Source organism: Dipodomys ordii, unplaced genomic scaffold (assembly GCF_000151885.1).
Source record: "Dipodomys ordii isolate 6190 unplaced genomic scaffold, Dord_2.0 Scaffold36, whole genome shotgun sequence".
Lineage (NCBI taxonomy): Eukaryota > Metazoa > Chordata > Mammalia > Rodentia > Heteromyidae > Dipodomys > Dipodomys ordii.
The window spans coordinates 11,181,183-11,204,919 of record NW_012267252.1 but is presented as its reverse complement, the minus strand read 5'-3'; the positions used below and the strand labels follow the sequence as shown (position 1 = coordinate 11,204,919).

The 23,737-nt window shown below is 44.0% G+C and overlaps 1 protein-coding gene across 1 annotated transcript in view; it reads left to right on the top strand.

Moving 5' to 3' along the window:
* Positions 1–23,737, top strand: part of Xpnpep1 (X-prolyl aminopeptidase (aminopeptidase P) 1, soluble) — a 53,795-nt gene that overhangs the window by 16,480 nt on the left and 13,578 nt on the right. Inside the window, exons 4-12 of the mRNA XM_013017601.1 lie at positions 11,350–11,413; positions 12,547–12,651; positions 14,878–14,970; positions 15,235–15,378; positions 16,961–17,056; positions 19,128–19,209; positions 20,703–20,913; positions 21,553–21,642; positions 22,401–22,451. Coding sequence (XP_012873055.1) covers positions 11,350–11,413; positions 12,547–12,651; positions 14,878–14,970; positions 15,235–15,378; positions 16,961–17,056; positions 19,128–19,209; positions 20,703–20,913; positions 21,553–21,642; positions 22,401–22,451 — 936 coding nt within the window. The remainder of the gene's footprint in view (positions 1–11,349; positions 11,414–12,546; positions 12,652–14,877; positions 14,971–15,234; positions 15,379–16,960; positions 17,057–19,127; positions 19,210–20,702; positions 20,914–21,552; positions 21,643–22,400; positions 22,452–23,737) is intronic.

Sequence of the window (23,737 nt, the reverse complement as noted above, 5' to 3'; positions counted from 1 at the left end):
TGAGCATTTCTTCATATGTCTATTGGCCATTCTTATGTCCTCTTCAGAGAAGTTTCTCTTAAAGTCTTTAGCCTGCTTATTTATTGGGCAGTTGTTTCTTTGAGGATTTAATTTTTTTGAGTTCCAGGTATATTTTAGATATGAGACCCTTGTCTGTTGTATGGCTAGTGAAGATCTTCTCCCAATCCATGGGCTTTCTATTGATCTTGCTAGCTATGTCCTTTGCCAGGCAGAAGCTCTGCAATTTCATGCAGTCCCATTTGTCCAACCTTTCTTTGATTTGTTGTGTTTCTGGGTCTCTATTAAGAAAATTTCAACCTGTGCCAAGAAGTAGGGTTTCTCCTATTCCATCCTGTAATGTTTTCAGAGTGTCTGCTTTGACTTCGAGATCTTTGGTCCATTTGGAGTTGATTCTGGTGTAGGGTGATATATAAGGATCTAGCTTTAGTTTTCTACAGGTGATTAACCAGTTTTGCCAGCACCATTTACTGAAGAGTCTGTCTTTTTTCCATTCTATTTTTTTAGCTCTTTTATTGAAGGTTAGGTCATTATAGGTCTGTGGGTTCATTTCTGGGTTTTCAGTTCTGTTCCATTGGTCTCAGGTCTGTTCTTCTACCAGTGCCAAGCTGTTTTGATTACTATGGCTTTGTAGTAGAGTTTGAAATGTGATTGATATTCCTCCAGCACTATTCTTTCTGTTAAGGATCATTTTTGCTATTTGGGGTCTTTTATTGTTCCATATGAATTTTTGGATTGCTTCTATTTCCTTGAAGAATGAGGTTGGAATATTGGTAGGTATGGCATTGAATTTGTAGATACCTTTTGGAAGTATTGCCATCTTCATGATGTTAATCCTTTCAACCCAGGAGCATAGGAGGTTTTTCCACTTTCTAACTTCTGCTTTGATTTCCTTTTTTAGGACAAACCTGATTTTTTGATACACTGATTGAGTTTAAAAGTGTGCCTGCCTCTGGTATTAGGTATGGCCGGAGACTTTTCTAACACAGTTCCTTCTGGGAATGGCAAGAAGCTGGCAAAGTCACAGGGATGTACTGGCCTGTCTCTCAGCTGATCACTTCCTGTTAAGCATCCTAGAGCATCAGAATTACATGGCTTCCCCTTGAAGAAAAGAATGAAGCTTTAGTCCCAGATATGTCTTGCCCATGTAATTGTAACCCCTCTGTACAGTATTTTCACAGTTAAAAAAACACACACACACAGAAAAGGGCAAGCATGCCCAGTATGAGTTGTCACGTACTGCAGAAGTCGCTGTTGTATAGATGTCACAGGCTTATATTTGTGTATTCTTGACGTCCTTCTATCTTCACTCCTCTGCTGTTTTTCTTTTATAACCTTTAACTGGCATTTCTGTGGTTTTAGCATTGCGGTTTGTCCTTATGTATATGGTAGAAGTTGTATTTTACATTTTTGGTGCATCTTTTCTGACTGCTCAGGGCCAGGTACCAGGTGGTTAGTACCTAGATAACTTTAGAGACTGTCATATGTCAGAGTTGCCACTTGCTGGTTGCTTGACATGGGGCCCTCTCTCCCCCTACCTTCACCTCCTGAGTATTACAGGCATGTACCACCATTCCTAACTCCTGTTAATTCCAATTTTTAGCCATCGGTTAGACTCTCTCAAAAAGGGATAGTGACTTAACACTGTTTTTACTATTATAGCTGCTATTATTGTTATTACTATTATGGAAATTAAAACATTACAGAGATTAAAGAGTAAATAAGTCATAGTCACAAGTGCTAACAGAAGTGGAGACTGCTAAATGTTTTATTTTATTTATTAATTTTACTACCTTCTTTGTTTTTCCCCTACCATCCCTTCTCTCTTCACCTCCCCAACTCCTCCCTATCCCCACCTCCCCCTGAAGTTGTGAAGTTCCTTTTGAACATAGTGTCTTGTATGTCTCATTGTTATAGTGGGTTAACTTGTATCCTTGTTTCAGCATTTTTTATTGCCCTTCCCCTACCCAAATTAGAAAAATTGTATACACAAGATGCAGGCATCAGAATCAAATACAGTGACAACAGGGGTTGTACCATGGGGAAGAACATACAAAAGAAACAACAACAACAACAAAATCACATAGTACATTAAAAACAACAGTGACAAAGAAAAAAACCTCTTGTGTCCCTATCTTGGGGTTCATTTTGCTTAGCATCATCTTTGGTTTTTTTTTTTTTTTTTGGGTCCAGTCATAGGGCCTGAACTCTGGGCCTGGGCTCCGTCCCTCAGCTCTTCAGCTCAAGGCTAGTGCTCTACCACTTGAGCCACAGCGCCACTTCCAGCTTTTTTCTTTTTGCGTATGTGGTGCTGAGGAATCGAACCCAGGGCCTCATGCATGCAAGGCAAGCGCTCTACCACTGAGCCAACTTCCCAGCCCCTTAGCATCATCTTATATGGTCATATGTAGATAGCTTTTGACCTTTTCTGCTTGTCTGGTAAGATTAACCTAGATGTATACTAGTTATTGCAAATAAGGGAAACCGTTGGACCTATGTTTCTTTGGGTCTGGCTTACTTCAGTTAATATAATTGAAATTGCTAAATGTTATAGGAAACTGTTCAACACTGTTCAGTAAAAACATGTGAGGCATAAATATAAATTAAATTAACTTTGATACTATTTTACTTATCCCAATAAATACAAAATATTTTGACATGTCACCTATATTGAAACTATAGTAACACTTCATATTACTTTTGCTTTGTTGTACTAAGTCTTTAAAATATGTTATATATTTATTCTGCATTTTTTTTTGGGTCCAGTCATGGGTCCTGAACTCTGGGCCTGAGCGCTGTCCCTCAGCTCTTCAGCTCCAGGCTAGCACTCTACCACTTGAGCCACAGCGCCACTTCCAGCTTTTTTCTTTTTGCTTATGTGGTGCTGGGGAATCGAACCCAGGGCCTCATGCATGCAAGGCAAGCGCTCTACCACTGAGCCACCTTCCCAGCCCCCTTATTCTGCATTTGTAAATATGGGAACACCCATATTTCACTGGAAATATTTGATCTGTATTTGTACTTCATTAAGTTTACTGTTGAAAAAGTAAACTCATACTCAAAATTTTCTAAGCATACTTAAAAGTTTCCAATAATGAAATCTTCATTAAGTTTACTGTTGAAAAAGTAAACTCATGCTCAAAATTTTCTAAGCATACTTAAAAGTTTCCAATAATGAAATCTTGAGTATCTGTTTTAAAATTTTCTTTGTTATTTAAAAATGAAATGGTTAATTAGCTACATTTCAAGTACTCAGCAGTCCCAGGTGGCTGGTGGCTGTTGTGCTAAACAGCAGAGGTTTTGCATGTAGTGTACAGGGCATCCATAGTGAGGGGATAATTAAGCCAGCAGGCTCAAGGAAGGCTGCCTGGAGAAAGTGGTGGTTAGGAATGGGAATAGTCGCTGGGCTCCGGTGGCTCACACCTGTAATCTTAGCTACTCAGGAGGCTGAGATCTGAGGATTGGGGTTCAAAGCCAGCCCAGGCACGAAAGTTGGTGAGACATCTGTTTTTTTAAAAAAAAAAATATATATTGTATATGTAGACATGTATATTGTAGACATCATATAGTCCTTTAGAGTCTACAAATTCCTCACTTAATCCCTCCTTAATCTTTATTCCATCAAGCCTTCCTAATGTCTGATACTTCTTTGGCTGGTGCCAAAAAGCTGTGACTCCTGTCACTAGAAAACTGGAAGTGGCGCTGTGGCTCAAGTGGTAGAGTGCTAGCCTGGAGCTGAAGAGCTGAGGGACAGCGCCCAGGCCCAGAGTTCAAGCCCCATTACTGACAAAAACAAACAATAGCAACAAAACCCCCCAAGAATGTGAATAGTTAGAGTTTGGACTCATGGAGAGATAGAATTCTTTCTTAATGGGCAATATGCCTCCTGCTTGTATTGTGAAATCTTTCAAATGATACATTAGAAGTTTTTTTTTTGTAGATTAGCAAAAATGCATTCCTGTTTTCACATTACTTTATTCAGAGCTAATAATTGCTTTGCTTAATTTTCTAGTAACTTAAGTGTAAACATCATGCATTGCAGGTTTAGTTTTAAAAATATTTTAGATGTTCTTAAACTGTGGACCTTAATTAACATCACTGTCTTACCAGATTGCCAGCACTGTCTGTGATTAATCCCAACCCTCTGCCTCTCCACACAGACAAAATTCTTGGTGGCTTTGCCTGCTGTGCTCCCTGTGGGGTCTTGAGTTCTGTTACCTGCTAGTGTTAATGATTTTTAGTACACCTTAACTCCTTGGCAGGGACACAGTGTTGAACCTTTCAATCATTAGAACAAAAAATTTAAAAAATCAACAGTTGCAGAGTTGTGGTGTTTTACATTGATTTTTTTCCCTAATGAAGTTAGTATGTTTTGCATGTATGACATCATAAATCCATGAATCATAAAAAATGTAAACCGGTAGAATTTTTATCCATGGCGAGAGACAGAAGATGTATATGCAAATCTATGGGAACAAAAGAACATACATCATGTTAGGCTTGAAGAAGAAAGAAGTAGAAGGTCTGGCCAAGGCCACTGTGAGTTACCCATGCCCGGTCCTGGGGTAGCTATGCTCCTCCGTGGCATAAGATTATGCATTGTTAGGAGGGCCCCAGGGAGAGTCTTTAACAAGAGAGTGAGGTGACCTGCAAGATGTTTAGTATGACTGAGAAAACCTGTTCACAGGCCCGTGCAGGATCCCCCAGTAGGTAAAGAGTATTTTGACTTGGGTATTGGTAATATAGTCAGAGAAGGGGAGATCTAGAAGGAGATGCAGAGGAGCCTGAATTGAGTGTAGACCCTGCAGTTTTGAGGGTATAGGTATTTTGAGGGTATAGGTATTCATGGTACCATCAATAGACAGAAATGGGTTTCTTGTGTCAGTCTCTGCTCCATGGATAGAAGGGGCTTCGGTGGGTGATTATTCAGTGAGATTCGGGGTACTTGTCAGGCCTGTGAGAACACGAAGGGTTGGCTTTTGTGTGTGACTTTCCCAGTAGCCTCCTCAGTAATAGTGTGGCTCTGTTCTCTGGCTCCTAATTGTTTCATTTCAGGCTTGATTCAAGGTTGGCGGATTTTCTTCTAGGGGTGGGGAAGGGAGAGTGTTGGAAGTGAAAAGGAATCTTGAGTTCTATCCTTTGTATACTTTCCAAAGCACAAATATACACACCCACACACTGTTCCCTGCTAGAGAGAAAATGTACCCCAAATGCAGGATTACGCAAGGACTTGGCACTTCAGTGGTCTGCTTCTCTCTGTCCTGTGCCGCTTTAAGGGCTTCTTCTTTTTAAACTCAGAACAAGGGTTGTGGTGTTAATAAATTTGGCCCCAAGGCAACTTTTAAGTGAGGAATTGCACATTTTCTCTGGTAGTATGGATGCTTTCATTTACTGCCTTCAGTCAAACACTGTGGGCATTGCTGGCCCCAAACCAGGAGAGTCATTGGCTGGAACCAGAGCTTTGCTATAGCACTTAACTTTTAGAGATGTAAGTTCTCTTCCTCTGCATTTGAAAGGCCCATGTGCTGCTCTTGGGCTTGGCTTAGTCAAAGGGTCAGGTTTTGTTTTTTTTTTTCAGACTGACTGCCAATGTGACCCTTGGGTTGTGTTTGAAGTTCCTCCTTCTGGAAGTCATGAGTCAATTTTTCCTAAACTCTCTGGACCCTTGTCCATTCCTGTTGGAGTCAGCTTCCTGTTGTTTTGTTGGATATTTCTTAGAAGTTTTTTTTTGTCATAATTAGCATAATTATGGCATAATTAGCATAATGCCAGAGGTAGTTAACAGGTCTTAAATTTCAGTGGCTTAATCATAAGTACAGAGTTTGTGTTCCTGGGTTGTAGGGGATTTTCTTTCACTAGTAGGAAAAGTGATCAAGGCTGTTTTTGGTGGTGAAACCATTTTAGCTGGCATAACAGTATGGTGAAGGCACAGACATATTTAACTGCCTGGATCTAGAAATCTCTTTCATCCACATTCCATTAGTCTGGACTAGTGATGTGACCCCACCTAGTTGAAGCAAAGGAGCTTGGGAAATGAAGTCCTGGCTGGGAAGATATTTATACTAAGTAAGGTGGCTGTCTTTGGACAGCTATATGTTGTCTCTGCATAGTCTGACTCAGTTCTGTTTAGGAGAAAAGAAAATATCAAAGGGTTTCCTTATTATTGGGGCATAAGGAGCTTTGTGTCTTCATTTCAACATATACCCTCTTATATTTCCTGTGGACAGTCTGCCCTTTGTTCCGTTTTTGTTGAGAACTTAGTATGTTGGAAACATGTGTCAGACTCATGGCCTATGGAAGTGGAGGATAGGGAGGAGGAAAGTCATCCCAGCATGGATCTAATAACTAGTCCGACTTAGCACTGGCCATCCTCCTTTTCTCTTCTTCCATCTTCTGGTGGCCATGTTGACCACTTTTTAAAAAATATAGCTCTGATCACATTACCACTCTTTCTGATCTGTACTACCTCTCAAGAACTGTCTAGTTCTCTGCCTGCCTACCCTAGATCTCTTCCCTCTGACTTTCTTCCATCTTTTCCTTCCTTGCTCTTCCTTACCTGTCCATGGTAGTCCAGCTCAAACCTCTGAGATTATCCTGATGGACTTAAGGCAGATCTGAGCATCCTTGAATCTATACCAAATTTGGTCCTATATAACTGGCATAGTTTAGTGCTAATGTTTCATGGGATAACTGTGCTGTTTTGATGGCCAGATTGTCTACTTTGAGAAGATAGTTAGGTTTCCTCAGAGTCTAGTTCATTGCCTGATGCATAGTAATAAATGCATGTGTCCATCACAGCTGAGTAGATGATTATTGCTTCACGTCACATCTTAGTCCTCCAGTGTGGTATCCTTATTACCTACCTAGTAATCTGGGAGCCAGACGACTGTAGGAATGACTTCTGGTTGTGGTTGTTACTTGTGTGGTTGATGAGGGCCAGAGGTGAATGTGAGACATACTTTATATTCCTATTCCCTTAGATTGTATAATCCAGTTGTACAGATTCAATGTACTCAGTCTCTGCTCTGAATTAGAAGAGTTTGCTTGGCAGCATAGCAAGGATGTCAGCTTTGAAGAGTTGGGCTTGAGTTCAAATCTTGCCTCTGCCACAAGAATCAATTTTAATTTTGCATCTATAATTGGGGAGGTTGACTCCTTTCACATCTGCTGTGGGATTAGAATAGGAGGATATTAATGAATTACTCATTTCAGATAGTGCACGTTGAGCCAATTAGCCACTGTTGCTTGTTACCATCACCCAAAACCTGGTAAAATTCAGAGGAGAGAGACCTCTGAGAGCTGGAGTGGCTCAGAAAGATGTGAGGATGAGGTGTATTTGAGCCAGATTTTGAGGAACGACTAAGGTTTTTTTTTTTAAAGTTTATAATATGCTTTATCTGGTTATGCTTCATTTATGTTTGGATTAGATGCCAACCCTGAAGTAATGGGTAATTTCTCAGACACAGGTATTTCTGGCTTCTCTTGAAATACCAAAGCCTGGCAACATGGGGGCTGCTCCGGCATGGCAGGTGTCAGCTGAGGTACGAGCCGCTCTCTGGTTAGAGCGAGTATTCCTGTTCTGCCTCATTTGGCTTTCTGCTGTGTGCTGAGGCATTTGAGACTGAAATCCAGATTGTTATCCTTTCATTTTTTTTCATATTGCTAGTTTCATGTTACTGGTGACAAATGACTGTAGGTATGGTGCTTCAGACAACACAGAATCGTTCCTGTCCTGTTTTAGAGGTTTGAGGCCTATCATAGCTCAGCAAGACTCTGTGGCTTCTCAGGCTCTGGGAAGGATCCATTTCCTTGCCTTTTCCAGCCCCTAAGGGGTGACCTGTATTCTTTCCATCTTCATAGAGATGGCCAAGATGTTAACAGAGCAGAAGGAAAAAGGGTTCATCTCTTCTGCTTGAACATTTATTCTGCAGAAGCTGGCTGAGGATCTGCTGCTTACCACTGTCACTGTGTGACAACCACCCTGACTTATATTCTGGAGGAGGGGTAGAGGGATGGGGCTATGAAAGGGAGAAATGTTCACTAAGAGGAAAATCTATAAAATGTTCTACACAGAGTTTCAAAACGGACAAGTGTTTATATTATCTAGGCTTGAAAGCAGTGTTCTGTGGAGGTATCATTTGATCTGAGATATAATGATGAAAAGGAGGGGATGGAGTGAGAGGGAGAGACAGACATGTGCAGAGAGATACACAGAGACAGAAAGAGACAGAGAGGGAAAGAGAGAAAAGAGACAGAGATGGAAAGCCAAGAGGGCGAAGAAGCTGGTGACCAGTAGAATCTTTGGAAGTACACCCTCAGTGTACCTCAGGCCCCACTTTTTAGTTTCTAGAATTTCTCTAAATAATACCTGGTCACCATTGGGCAGCTGGGCACCAGGTTGTTGGGTACATGAGCTGGTGGGGACATCCCCTATTAAAATCATAACTAATGCTATTGTTTTACTACCATCTATATAAGTGTGTGTGTGTATGTGTGTGTGTGTATTTTTGGAATACCTCCAACGTATGGGAAGAGTAGATGGGGCAGTGGTCTAGGTAGGATAATGGAGGTTTGGATTGAGTGCTGTTACTAGAGCTAGAGAAAAATGGGAGCATGCTTATTTTAGGACTTCGCAGTGCTGGGAAGAATGTGTTCTAACTTCATTGCTAGGAAAGGCCCCACAGCTTGTCTGGCCTCTGGTTAGTCCATTGGTGTGGCGCTGAGGCTGCCGCCAGCCACGCTCAGCGATGTCTGTCTGGCATGTTGACCACTTAGGTCATGTCTGGTTCTTGCCCCAGACCTTGTCTGGGGCTTAAACTACACATTCTGTTAATTCCACCTCCCTTTGGACAAATTCTTCCCTTGCCTTCTGATGAGGAATCTAGGAAACCTGTGGGTTGCCTGTCCCCCCTTCCAGGTCATCCTGGGAAACGGGAGTGGGCCTCCTGGAGAGCTTTGTCCCTGAGCTGGAGACCCACAGATCAGTGCTGCCTTCCCTGGTTGCCAGCATGGCTTCCTCATCAGGTCCTGGGTAGGGGCACAAGGTCAGGGATCCCTGTTGTCCTCATTGTGTGTTCTTCAAGGAGCACCTGAAGAGTTATTTTTGTTAATTTGGTTGTCCCAGGCCCCAGGATGCATTCTTACTGTTCAGGAAGGAGAGATGAGTAATCTCTCTTCCATTATGTACAAGTACCACTTTCAGGTTTCTGGTGAGGTCTTCAAACATTAACTTACTGTTGCTCCCATTAGTCCTAGAAGTGGATGAGACACCCTGCTTCCCATTGAGCCTTTTGTTTTTTTTAAGTTGCACACTGTGATTACTGGGTTAATAACCAAATATTCTGCAGTCCATAAACAATGCGGATTGCTGTTTCCTTGTTTCCTTGGAGCCCTCTGTTACACATTCTTTGTTTTGGGGACCAAGGAGAAGATGAGTCACCTTGGAAATGAGGAACTGAGGCTGAGAGGGGTACGGGCTTTGCCTCTGGCAAGACCTGGAGGGGAGGGGGCCCTCACAGCTCCCTGGCAGGTGAGGGGGATTGCAGCTGCCTTGCTGAAAGAACCAGCATGCACACAGCACACAGCGCGACTGGAACACAGGGACCTTTCCCCCTTTGTGCACAGACTGCCCCTGAAATACCCTGGCCTCCAGCCAGAAGCTCTGTTTCCCATGTTAAGCATCCTTTTTTTTTATTTTTTAACTTTTTTAGAGATGTGTACCCCTGGCTGGTTTCAGACTCTCGTTCCTCCCACCTCAGCCTGCTGAGTACTGGGATTACAGGTGTCTACCACCATGGTCAGACTAACACTCTTCAGTTTTCTGGGTCTTTTGACCTGGGCAAAACTGGCTGACAGTGAAAGGGGAGAAGAGCTCAGACGCAGGCAGAGATGGCCTCAAATCCTGGCACTACAGCCTGTCAGTGGGCGAGTTACCTAATGCTTGTTCAAATTTCAAGTTTCTTACTATTGTCGAGGGGAGAAGGGACTCTGTGTCATGCTGGGGCAGCGTGGCCTGGGTCTTAAGAGTTAAGGTTCTGGACCTAACTTCCTGGGTTCAAAGCCTGCTTTTGCTGTTTGCTTTAGGTTAGTTAAACTCTCTGTGCTTCTCTGGGCCGTTACTAGAAGCTGTATAGCATGGCCTCATGCTATACCTGGGTAGAAGAGCTCCTCAGTTTCTTCACTACCTAACCCTTCCACTCAGAAGCAAGGAGAATCTCACTGAATAGGACCTGGTGTTGGATGTGTTTTCTTTCTTTCCTTCTTTCTTTCTTTCTTTCTTCCTTCCTTCCTTCCTTCCTTTTTTTTTTTTTTTTTTGGTGTCAGTTGTGGGGCTTGAACTCTGGGCGTGAGCTCTGTCCCTCACAAGGCTAGCACTCTACCACTTGAGCCACAGCGCCACTTCTGGTTTTCTGAGTGGTTTATTGTCTCATGGACTCTCCTGCCTGGGCTGGCTTTGAACGGCCATCCTCAGATCTCAGCTCCTGAGTAGCTAGGATTACAGGCGTGAGCAACCAGCGCCTAGCTTCTTCTCTCTCTCTTTTTTTAAAATTGTATTCGAAGGTGTTACCATTCAACCAATTCACAAATGCAGTGCATCTTTATGTCACCCCTTTCTTTGCTGAAGCCCCCTGGCCTGGGAAGTGTTTCCCCCTGGTTCCCTGATAGGAAGGGGCTGGGCCTGTGTGGGAGAGGCTGTGACTCCACCTTGGAGGGGGACACAAACAGGAAGTTCAGCAACTAGCCAATATCTCTGAAAGAGACTGAAGTTAGAGAATTTTTGGCACTTCAAACAGAAATACAACTCTCCTTTTCAGAAAAATAACAGATGCCTAAATGTCAGAGGCAAGGGAAGGAGAAGGCTATTGGCTTGTTTTTGACTAAGAGCTTATTGAGGAGAGAGCAGTTTTTATCTGTTTCTCTTGCTTTGTTCTCTAGATGAGGAAATAGGGCTAGAGGAGATACCTCTTTGAAACTTAAGTCTTTTGCAGTGTATGTATGTATGTTTGTTATTCAAGACAGGGTCATATGTATCCCAGGATGGCCCGAAACTCACCATGTAGCCTGGACTGGCTCTGAACTCAAAATCTTCCTGCCACTATCCTCCTCAGTGCAGGGATGATAGGCAAACCCCACCACGACTGACTAATTTTTATTGACTTTTTAATGTTCAGCCTTTTTAGCTAACATCTTGGCTCCCAAAAGAAAGACGTAAACAAATCCCAACTATAGTCCCAACTATAGTCCCCGCTGAGTCTAGCATAGGCTTGGCTAGTGGAAAAGTCAAAGTGTGATTGACAGAGGTCTAATTTCCTTGTGATCTTTGTTTTTCAGAGTGAGTACATTGCTCCCTGTGACTGTCGGCGGGCCTTTGTTTCTGGATTCGATGGATCTGCGGGTGAGTCACTGAATTCTGCGTTCTTGCTGTATGTGTGCCTTCCTAAAATAACCAAGTGTCTTTCAGCCTATGTTATGGAACCAAAAGAAATTGCAAGCCAGGTACAGTACTCCCAACTGCACCTCTGCAGGGAGGTGTGGGTTCGCAGGCTTTCTCAAATTCTCCCGTCACCTTTTAGTGACCCTTGGTTCTTCTCCAGACCTTCATTTTCCAAAAAACTTTAATTTGAAGACAGAAGTTTTGACCTTTTTATCAAGTATGACTTACAACAGAAAATCAGTTAAGCTGAGTAGGCCTGTGTAGATAGCACTCCAAACAAGGAATGGGACTTTAATAGCACCATAAAGCCTTAGCTTACTGGTGTTAAATAATTCTCCAAGTGCTTGACTTTTAGTTTTTCTGTTTTCACTCTTAAATTTAAATAACAAAGGCTAGCCTTGAGCTCCACTAGTATCCTGCCCTAACTTTTCCACAGTTGCTAACATCCCTTGAGTTTTCCAGTGGTTTCCCCTTCGAGTTCCTGTCTCTGAAACAAGCTGGATGAGGTGGGAGCCTCTTTCCCCTGTGGTTCGCACACTGCTTCCTTTGGCATAAATGCTTATGTTGGTTGGCACATTTGGGTTGGTTTTGGCAGACACCTCTGTGGAAAGCCCTGAGATTGCCAGGCCTGTGGGAACTGAGGGCAGGTAGAGGTGGGAGGCATAGACTCCAGCTGGTGACCGAGAAGTCACAGAATCAAGGAAAGCTGGAACACTTCCGTTGGAGAGGGGCAGAGCACAGTACATACATGTGGCTATAGGTACCAAGGACAAACCATTTCCTCTCTTTTGGTTATGAGACCACTTTGGCCATAGGCCTACAATCCTTTGTTCTCCTGGCCTTGACTCCCACTGCTTACGTGTCTTTTCTGTGTAGAGACCAGCATTCAGGCAGCCTGGGCCTCTCGACTGCTTTCTTCTTCTGAGCTTGACACACAGTTGGTTCTTAGTGACATCTTTCTCTTACCTGGGGGTTCCCTGGCGTCAACCATCTTCCATGCTGGGAGCTGCTACCTCTAGTCTGACTATTGCTGTTTTTAGGAGGTTGCTGGGAAGTGGTCAGAAACCTTTCTCTGCTTTTCTCCTGTGCTCTAGGAACGGCCATCATTACAGAAGAGCACGCAGCCATGTGGACGGATGGGCGCTACTTTCTCCAGGCTGCCAAACAAATGGATAGCAACTGGACACTTATGAAGATGGGTGGGTAGAAGACAGCCAGCCCCCAGCTTTGTTGTATTGATCTGGCCAGGGACTCTGGAGCTCCTCTAGGCTGTTAACCTTTTTATGACATCATTGACCATGGGCACTGTATGTGTCCCATCACACATTTCATTCAGTTTTGGAGATTCCTGGTTCAGAATATGCCTTTTGTTCAGAGAAAACTGAGGCCTTTTCAGATTCCATAGATTGAGGCTGTGAGGTAGGTCTGTTAGCACTGTTGAGGGAGAGTGGCAGATATGACCTGTCTATTTGTTAAAATTGGAATCTGGTTGTTCTGGGGTGGGGACTGGATGGGGGTTGGTTCTTTCTTCCAAGCTCCTCTCTGGTTGGCTGTGTGTTTCTCACCCTACCTTCCTTTTTGTTTTTTGTTGATTGTGGGGCTGAACGCTGGGCTCTTCAGCTCAAGGCTAGTGCCCTACCACTTGAGCCACAGCGCCACTTCCAGCTTTTTCTGCTTATGTGGTGCTGAGAAATTGAACCCAGGGCCTCATGTATGCAAGGCAAGCACTCTACCACTGAGCCAACTTCCCAGCCCCTCACCCTACTATCCTTAAGTGAGAATTCTAGGTGGGTTTCTCTGGCCGGTGAGTGTCCTACCCTTGGGTTTTTTCCAAAGAGCTGTCTACTAAGAAACAGCATGACTTCATCCTGCAGAAGTTATTCCAGAGACCCCAAGAAAAAAATTTTTTTAATTAAGTTTTTTGCTTAAGTAGTTTGAAAAAGACATAGGGGAAAAAAAATCAGATAGCAAAACAGACTTGCAGGCAGTTTTGTAGAACCGGGAATCATGAACTCATTTTATTATAAACCTTTGAACTTCCCTTCTGTGGCTTTGTGGTAGTCACTAGAGAGAATAGTAAAGGTAAGTAAGCACTGTTTTAGAGTATGTAAGCTTTTACTCTTAATCTACATTTTACCAGTCTAGCAAAAGTCTGGTTAAAAAAAAATGTACATCCCAAAGATATTGGCTAGATAGACTATTAGCTTGATCAAAGAAAAACTGGACTATAAAAATAGTGTTCCTTTTCGAAGCCTGTTTAGTGTCTTGCAACTAGAAGGAAGAATGAGTGGTCTTCTCTCTGCAGTTAGGAAGCCCAGGGGACCATGTGAAAGACTCGTATGTACCCCTGCTACAACCTTTGGAAAGATTTCTTTTTGGCCAAGACCTGTGCTCAGCCTTGCAGTGGGCATAGGCTTACTCCCTCCAACCCTGGCCTTGCAGGTGAGGGGAGGCACTTGGTGACATGCTGTCTATTTTCCTGCTTGGTACATGAGGGAAGCTCCTAGTCTTCACCAAATTACCATTTATCTTCTCATCAGGTTACCAGTGGTGGGGAAGTGGCCGAGAGATTTTTGAAACGACACCGTGTACCCTGCACAGCTGAGATTTTTTTTTTTTTTTTTGGAGCACGGTGAAAAGCACATGTTTTTTTTCTTTGGTGGATGTGTTTAGGAAAGAAGGGGATGGGCAGAAGAGAGAGGAGGCAAGGAGGGGAATATGTAATGTACAAAGAGAAATGACAGAGGCTTCCCCTTCCTTTAGCTCTTTGCAGATTCTTTCTCTTTGTTTTCCACGTCCTCAGGATATGCATGACTTCTCCCTGCGTTTATTATTTTCATCCTCCTTCATCTTCTTAGACTCTTCCATAAATGCAGAAATTAGTTCAGGACAATCCAAGTTTTTCTCAGGTTCCCAAGTGTTGTGCTCCTCAGAAAAGCCTTTCCACTTCAGCAGATACTCCACCTGCCCTTTACCCACACACCTGTCTTAACACTTTTTCCATAACACACTCCTCCTCATCTATCAGCTGTCCTCTTGCTTTTCTTTCCCATGTCATGCAGTGTTCCACCTGAAGGAGTAAGACCACTAGGTTCTGGGGATCGAGAATAATCAGGCACACTAACGCCAGCCCTGTTCCTCTGTGGTGAGGCTGCACCACAAGCCTTAGCTACCGCCGCCTTCTCTGCAACACCCAGCTGAGATGTTTTTACCAGGAGCCCAAAGACAATTTTTTTTTCTGCTTCTGCCTACCTCAGGCTTTCCTTGCATACCATTTCCTACTTCATCCTTCAGGAAGAAGAGAAGCTCAGATTTTCTAAGGCCTGCTAATCTACCTTGAAGAAGGTCCTTAATAAAGATCTTGCTGTCAAGGAGCCAATGGATTGCATTGTTCTGGGAGTTGTTTATTGGCTCTTGTCTCCTAGGTCTGAAGGATACACCAACTCAGGAAGACTGGCTGGTGAGTGTGCTTCCTGAAGGATCCAGGGTGGGTGTAGACCCACTGATCATCCCTACAGGTGAGTGAGTGTGATCTCTGCGGCATGGGTGAGGAAGTGGTTTCTAGACTTCTCTTCATCCCCCCTGTTTAACTGTGGGAAGTGGAGCTGTTAAGGCTTAGCATGACTTGCTGTCATTATGGAGGGCAAGGAGAGCTTGTGGGAGAGGTGCCCTTCAGAAGGGGTCAGAAAGGTCCTACCCTCTGCTTCAGATGACACAGGAGTTAATGGCCGGCTGGCCCCATATGTGTGTGTGTGTGTGTGTGTGTGTGTGTATCTCCTCAGATTACTGGAAGAAGATGGCCAAAGTGCTGCGAAGTGCTGGCCACCACCTGGTTCCTGTGAAGGAGAACCTTGTTGACAAAATCTGGATGGACCGTCCTGAGCGGCCCTGCAGGCCCCTCCTCACGCTGGGCCTGGACTACACAGGTGGGAACTATGGCTGTGCCACAGGGTTCCGGCTCGCCTCATGTACTCTCCCCATCCTGATCCTCTGAAGTAGAGTTGAATCTGAGTTGACAGGGCTCTCTGCCCGACCTTGACCCAGAGGAGATTTGACCGACAGAGGGGCCTTTATTGTTCTCTACTGTTGTCACGGACTTGCCGCTTACTTTGGCTTAGCTTATTTTTGTAAAGCTCTTCTGGGTGGCTTTTGGGTGCTGCTGAGTGGACTGAGCTTTTTACCCCTCAGCTACTGACTGCCCCTTCTGTGTCTCATCATGAAAATGGAAGTGGAGAGCCTAAAATTTCTAGGCTCCATTTCCTTTCCTGTGATAGCATTTGTAGATTTACCTTTCAGGCCCTACCCTTTATCTTCGACTTCTGTAGAGGTGTGAGTGTGGGTGCTGCCTTGGTTCTGTATGACAGTGGTGTGTGGCAGTGTGTGCTGTCAGCATTTGTGAGAGACAAAAGTGTGGGTTTATGAAAACAGTGAAGGACAGAGGGAGGGAGGTGGGGTTTCAGGGAAGGGAGCCTTGTTATAGAAATGGAGAGGTGGATGGGGGATGTCTGGAATGTAGGCAGATTGCCCAGAGGGGTTCTGCGAAGAAAGCATTATAGCCTAGATTCTGGGCCAAGTTTTAAATGGCATTCCCGAGTGATCTTCAAAGCTTCAAAGTTGTGGGGGCAGCCCCAGCCTGCTTTCCTGTGTGACAGCCTCCCGGAGGGTGCTGTCTGTGGGATGGGGGAAAGGGGCCAGTGAGTACCCAGGGCCAGCTAAATGTTTTCCATCAGCATGGTTCCAGTTGTTTCTGACTGAAGCAGAGGCTCTCACCTGATGCTATAGGAAAGGGGAAAGCAAATATTGCTGGTGAACTTTGTTCTGTCAATGGTTGCATTCTTGCTCTGTGCAGGGAGAATGTTCTGGGTGCTGGGTGTGTAAGGATGCCTAGCCTATTCACAAGTGGCCATAAGCTGTCCTGGTGTCAGGTGCAGTAGAATGAGTTCTTCTGGGGCTGAAGTGTCATCTCAGGGAGCAGCAGGTCAGCCTTGGCTGTGTCTGAGAGGGCAGGTGTGATTAGGAAGTAGTATTCACAGTGATTCAGGCTTCCAAGAATTCCTAGGTCTTAGGAAAGCAAGTCTGGGGCCTAAGGAATGTAAAGTGATATTCTCCTGACCTGCGGGGAGCTTTCTCTGCTCGGTGTGTGTTCACGTAGCCCTCTGTGCTTCCCTGATTGCATCAGTTTTTATACAACCATGTAATTAATACCTGCTTAGTCATCTGTCTTCTCTTGTACATGGTAATCCCCCATGAGGGCAGGGACTGGGTCTAGTCCAGAGTTATAACTGTATGGACTGGCCTAACCCCTGGCAGATGTCTATGCCTGGCAAGACTAAGATGAATAAATGAATGAATTGTCCTGGTGAGGCAGTTAGAGCTCACCATAGTCAAGTGGCCACCTGCCTGTGCAGGCAACATGTGCCCTGTAAGATGGTAAGCTGGGGAAGAATATATGGAAGCAGCCTGGGACCAGAGCTGGAGTCACAAAACTAGTATGTTTGTGTCTTGCAGGTATCTCCTGGAAGGAGAAGGTGGCAGACCTCCGGTTGAAAATGGCGGAGAGGAACATTGTGTGGTTTGTAGTCACTGCCCTGGATGAGATTGCATGTGAGTGCCGTGGATTTACTGGTTGTGTTACCTGATCTCTCCTTTGTGTGGTTTATAACATTCAGCTTTCTGAGTAGCCAGGGAATAAGCAAAAGATTGCCTCTGAAAGGTAATGGGAGATGCCAGTTAGGATAAAGAAGCAAATTACATGGAGTTGGAGGGGAGACTTACCCTTGCCCAGGGTGGTGTTACAGCCAGGAGTTCATGATGAATCCATGGTGATATCCACGTCCAGCCTGTCTTTTAAGATTTTGTGGAGAATTTGCTTTGAGGAAGGCATTTTCTTCAAGCAGTTTCCTATATGTCAGCCTTTCAAAAGGTATAGGATCATAGGAGATAGTTTTTTCTGTACACTTTTTGTGTAGTTTTCCAAAGTCTCCAATAGTGAATAAGTTCTAGAAACATTTCTACCATAGAAAACTCAGGAACTGAAAATTCTTTTGCAGAATTTTTCCTGAGGTCATAACAGTGCCTTAGTCTTTAGACTTTAAGGTTCCCCTGTGTAACTTATTAGAACTTGATATCATCTTTAAAATCTGAAGGAATCTGGTTGAAACTTCTATGTCATTTTCTGGCTGGATTTGACTCAGGGCAACTGAAAAGTAGTTTTTGTCTTTTCTCACTAGAGAATGAGACCCTATCTCACAGTGTCCTGTCCCTTCAGTTCCCTTCTTACCTTTTCAGTCCTTGAAAATTTGTCAACTATATTGTCATTTATACCCATAGTTAACTTAGAAAGTCCCAATATCAGAAAAACCATGCAAGTGAGATTCTCTCCTTGAGAATAACAGAAACACATTCTCATTGTGGAAAACATGAAAAAATGCAAAGGAAGTAGAATGAAGAAAAAACTCACCCATAGTCCTGTTGCCAGAGATGGACATGCTAATATTTCTGTGCATCTGTCACCTTTTTGGCCTGATTTGAAAAAATATTTCAGTGTGTATCTATATATGTAAGCATATCTGTAAGTATTAGATATCCTAGCAAATGGTTATAATTAATCATTTCTCTGTGGATTTTTGGGTTATTTCTAGTTTTCCCACAGCTTGTTAATATGCCAGCAGCATAATCTTGCTTCATAAATCCATGTCTTAGTTTCTGATAATCTTGTTCCTATTTCTGGTTGGCTTTTAGGGATCATTTTATGGATTAGGATGTGTATATGCTAGGGCTTTTAACCTATTCCATCATACCTCTCGAACCCTGGTGATAACTTTTTTTTAAAAGAAAGGACTGATAAGAGAGGTTAAAAATGTTGTCTCTCTGCTTTGTTAAGGAAGCCATTATGTAAAAATAGAGGTAGTATCTTTGGTGATAGGGCCTTTTTGCCCCCTGCCATTTTTGAGAAAAAAAAACAAAACACACTTGTGAGCTAGACGCACTGGGACAGAGCTGCACTGGGCTGCTCTGCTCTGCTCTGGTCCTGCAATCTCCTCTAATGTTCTGTGACCTCGCCGAACCCTGGACCCTGATAAAGGTGGGTCCTTCATGAAGCCTGGTAACAGAGTAGACCGTGGGTGGGCCAAAGGCTCTGGTTTCATTCAAGAGCTGCAGCCTCTTGACTCACTTCTTTTCTAAACTCAGCTTCCATGGAACTCAGGAGGATCCTTATTTGGCCTCTCTTGTGGGTGGGTCTCAGTTTGTCTACCCTGGGTCATTTTGCCCCAGAAGGGAGAAAGTACTTATCTTCCTCTCCTCCCTCCATTTCTGGATATAAGAGGTTTGTGTTTGGCTAGGATTCCCTGGCAAGTCACCTTGATGATGTGGGCCATTTTTAACACTCTGGGGATGTATTTCTTAACCAGGAACTCTCCTGTCCTCTTGGGGGCAATGATACAGTGGCATATAAACAGTTCTGGTGCCATCAGGTGGTAGGCACCAGCAGTTGCAGCTCAGAGGTACAAGCTGGAACAAGATTCCTGGCCTTTCTGAGTCAGATGCCCAGCCATTGAGTCCGTTGATGCAGCAGCTGGATTCCAAGCTGAAGCCTGCTCTCTCCTACAGGCTATTTCTTATACTTGGAAAGCTTGAGTCATTAAGGTGACAGTGGCTTTGCTTTCTTTTTTAGGGTTGTTCAATCTCCGAGGATCAGATGTGGAGCACAACCCAGTATTTTTCTCCTATGCCATCATAGGACTAGAGACAATCATGTGAGTGCTTTCTTCCCACCTGAACCTCCTCCAAAGCTCAAGCCCCAAGCTCTTCTTTGTGGTTCCCCCCTTCCCCACCCCCACCAGTCACTGCTGTTGGTGTGCTTCCTTGTTCCTACCCTTCCTCCTTTCCCTTCTTGTCTTTTATTAGTACTAGATGTTGATTTATAGCCTGCCTCTCCTTTAACTCTCTAAGTGCTTTAGAATATATGAAAGTGTTTATAGTACTATGAGATGTAGAGATAAATAGGAAAGGATGATGGGGCAAAGCTGGCGTGAAGTTAGGTCACAAACTTCCTGTTCCATTGTCTTGTTCCGGGCATACTTTGGATTCCGGGTTTTCTATCAGTCATATGAAGGGACATACAGAGCCTCAGTTATGCAGCTCTGGGCAAAGCAAATGAGCCAGTCATTTTGAAAGCCAGAAATGATAGAGGGAAAGCTCCCTGACTTGTGCTTTGTTGAATTTTCTGTTTATCATTTTAGAGTTTTTTTTTTAATATCCTTCCTTTCATTGTTCTTCTATTGTGTGGCTTTCTTTTTTCAGATAGCACATTCATTGAGTGCTAGGGACTTCTGTTTATGTGCGAGGATGAGTGGTCCTGGAGTAGAGTTGGGGAGATTGAGGCTCATTGTAGGTACTAGCCCATCAGAGGTGTATAGAGATGCCACGGGAAGGTGCTAGCTTGGACTTGGGGGCAGAGGAGATGTACAGTGAAGCAAAGGTTAAGGATAAATATGGGTTAGCTAGAGGAGAGGTGGGGCAAAGACTCAAGCAGAGAGAACAGCATTTTTAGACGCTCTGAGCAGGAGAGAGCAGTATGTGGAGAACCTGAAGGGTGGTTTGGCGTGGTCCATGTGTAAAGTATGAAACCAGAAGGTGAGCGCGGAACCCCAGAAAGGAAAGCCTGGTGGGGGCCAAGCAACAGAACTTGGGCTTCTGTCCTGAGGACAATGAGGAGCTACTGAATGAAGGGCTAAGGATTTGGCAGAATGCCTGCCTAGCAAGCATGAGGCTCTGAGTTCAAACACCAGTAGCACCAAGACAAACCAAATGAAAATGAAAAGCAGAGGGAACCACATGTGATCAAGTTTAGCAATTCTGAGCAATGTTACAAATGTGAAGAATAGGATGTCTGGGGCAGTTCATGGAGGCTGAGAGGTGGGATTGGCCCACCACCAAATCTTGGTGGTGACTGGGTAAAACAATAGCTAGGCAGACTTGGGTGATAGGTTCCAAGATCTCTTTGGAGAAGGAAAAGGAGGGCATGGGAAGAAACTGTCTAGGTTTCTGGCTTGAATTGGTGACTGATGACAACATATCCAGGGACAAGTAACACACTTTGGGGAGGCAGGAGTCAGAAGGGGAGTGGGGAGGAAGGAAAGGTTACCTAGTTTTTTTGGTGGTTAGACAATAGAGCCCAATCTGTGTGTGTCACAGCTCATTGCCCCACATGCTCTCCTTTTCCTGTTACCACCTCTGTCCCCCACAGGCTCTTCATTGATGGGGACCGCATCGATGCCCCTGGTGTGAAGGAGCACTTGCTTCTTGACTTGGGTCTGGAGGCTGAATACAAAATCCAAGTGCTTCCTTACAAGTCCATCCTGAGTCAGCTCAAGACCCTGTGTGCTGACCTGTCTCCGAGGGAGAAGGTGTGGGTCAGCGACAAGGCCAGTTATGCTGTGAGCGAGGCCATCCCCAAGGTTCGTGGTCTCACTTTAACCTGCCTCATCCCTGCCTGCCCCTTCCTAATCTTGACTCTGTTTTTGGAAGAGAGACTGTAGAATTAAGCTGTCATCTCTCTGGGTGAGCCCTAGAGCTTACTGAGGCCCCTGTCTTCCAAAGGTAACTTGATGGCACACACGAGTCTTAGTTTCAAACAGGGGTGCCCCCATTTTTTTTTAAGAACATACTCTTAGCAGTAGATGATGGTGATCACTGGACACCTTCCTTGTCAGGTCATCCGCATCTCTAGACAGAAGAAAAAAGCTCCTTTGTACAGCAAGAAGGGAGATTTCACTCTGGCTCCTGGAGGTTAATGAACTCCAAGCACAGCTACTGGGCTTGGAAGGCATCTCTTGCTGATGGCAGGCATCCAGAATTCTCAGAGTGCTGAGAGGGTGGGGTCTGGAGGAGGCCACCTTGTTTGATGTACTTGCCTTTTGGATGAGCTCAATCCCCTTTTATCATGCTCAGGGGCATCCGCTGAAAGGGGAAGGTCTTCAGCTCTGAGGTCCGAGTGGGAGCTCTTCAAATGATGTGTCTCAAGTGCACTTTTCTGCCATGGTCTAGGATGGGTGCTGAGTAGGCTCTGTTTTCCATTCACCTTCCCGTGCCCCTAGGATCATCGCTGTTGTATGCCTTACACCCCCATCTGCATTGCCAAAGCCGTGAAGAATGCAGCCGAGGCAGAAGGCATGAGGCGGGCTCATGTGAGTAGAGCAGCTGGTGCTGACAATGGGGTGGAAGGTGGTTAGAAGGTCTAGCTCACTCACCTGCTGTGTGGCCCTGGCCCCAGCATGAGGTTGGACTCTCTCTTGAGCATTGATCCTCTTGGTCTTACAGAGTCAGGGAGAAAGTAAAATGAAATGCTTGATGGGGAACTGAGTTATGGTGTGTCACACCTACAATCCCAAGCACTCAGGAGGATGAGGAGGAGGCAGGAGGACCATAAATGTAAAGCTAGACTGGGCTTCATAGTGAGACCACAAAGAACAAGAAAAGCAGAACTTAATGAGTTAGAGCTTTACAAAGCATAACATGCAACACAGAAAGCCTGTTGGTGATAGTGTAGCAGAGCATGGGGAGGCTGTGATAATAATAATAATAAAAAGGATAGATTATGTTTTAAGGCAGAAGAGGGGTCTAGAAAGATCTGGGGTCAGGAGACAGCCGGCTTTTAATAAAAGCCTGCCCTTCCTCACTCCCGTGATGCAGGAGTCCAGTCCTTTGGGGAAGCTGCCCATGCTGTGAAGATGGGCCCTTTCTACCTGTGCTTCAACTACTGAATAGCAGGGGAGCCCTTTCTCTGACAAAGTAGTTTCCAGGAAATGTCTACAAGCCCTGATTGCTGATGGTCTGTGGCTTTTGTAGGTGCCAGCCTACCAGGGTTACTGCAGGGCCGGGCTCTGAGTCTGACTCTTCCTACTCTCAGTAATAATTTAAAAAAGGTCTCTGTTTTCCCACACAGATTAAAGATGCTGTTGCCCTCTGTGAACTCTTTAACTGGTTGGAGAAAGAGGTTGGTTGGTTCTTATGTCTTTACTGAGCATGTGGCTGTAGTTGATTCTATAATATCTGCCTTTGTTATGACTGTGGCCTCCTTTGGGCTGAATTGACCAAGAGGTCTAAGATGACGATGGTATCTTAATGCTTTTTTGGGTAACTTTTTAGGTGTTGTACATATACTTAAAAATGCTTCAGTAGAAAATATTAACAAGGAGGAAGAAAGCAATTCTATGCTAGAGTAGATCTGAGCTAGGAAGTCATAACTAAGTAGAACTTCAAGGGAAAAATGACGATAATAATATTATAAGCAAGCCGATTGTATTAGGAGAAAAAGATCTTTGTGCACATTTTTTTATTATTGTGGAAATACCATACAAAGGGGTTACAATTACATGGGCAAGATAGTGAGTGCTTTGTGCACATTTTGAACTTCTAAGTTATAAACCTTTTTATATTAAATTGACTCTTGGCTATTAATTTCTTGCCTGTCTCTTTCTGGAGTCAACAACAGGGTATCTCATTGTGCTGTTATTAAACAAAATCTTCCCTTTAAGTATTATATAAACAACTCTTGAATTGGAAAAAAAGGAGTAAACATCAGTGTGATTTTTTTTTTAAATCTAGATTTCCTTCTGGGCTCTGGTTTATCTGTTTAAATTGTTTTGTATGTATTGGTGTACAGACATGAATTGTGTAATTGGATCATAGTATGCAGTAGTGTGACTGCATTGAATGCCTTATTTACTTACTTCCCCATCCCTTCTATTTTTATTTCAGTTGTTTTTGATTTTTCCATGATGACTAACCCTGCAATAATATCTTTGTACTTATCCTTTTTTATTTTCCTAAGATAATTTTCTTCGGATGATTGCTTATAAGTTTAAAACCTTAGATGTACTCATTTAGTTTTGGGAGGTTTTGGGATATAAAATAGTTGAGTGGAAAATTCAAAATTGAATAGAGCTCTTCCACAGCAGTGTTGGTGAGAGCCTTTGAGGGTCTGTCTTTGTTAAAGAGGAGATTCAGGCTGCGTGCAGTAGATTAGACAGTTGTGATATGGGCACTGAGGAAAAAAGTAAGCTTTAAAAAATGGTTGGATTCTCTTTATTATAAACACATGTATGCATACATATTTGTCCCCTATTTAGTTCATATTAAAAATGTTTTGACAGCCGGGCGCTGGTGGCTCACGCCTGTAATCCTAGCTACTCAGGAGGCTGAGATCTGAGAATCACGGTTCAAAGCCAGCCCGGGCAGGAAAGACTGTGAGACTCCTATCTCCAATAAACCACCAGAAAA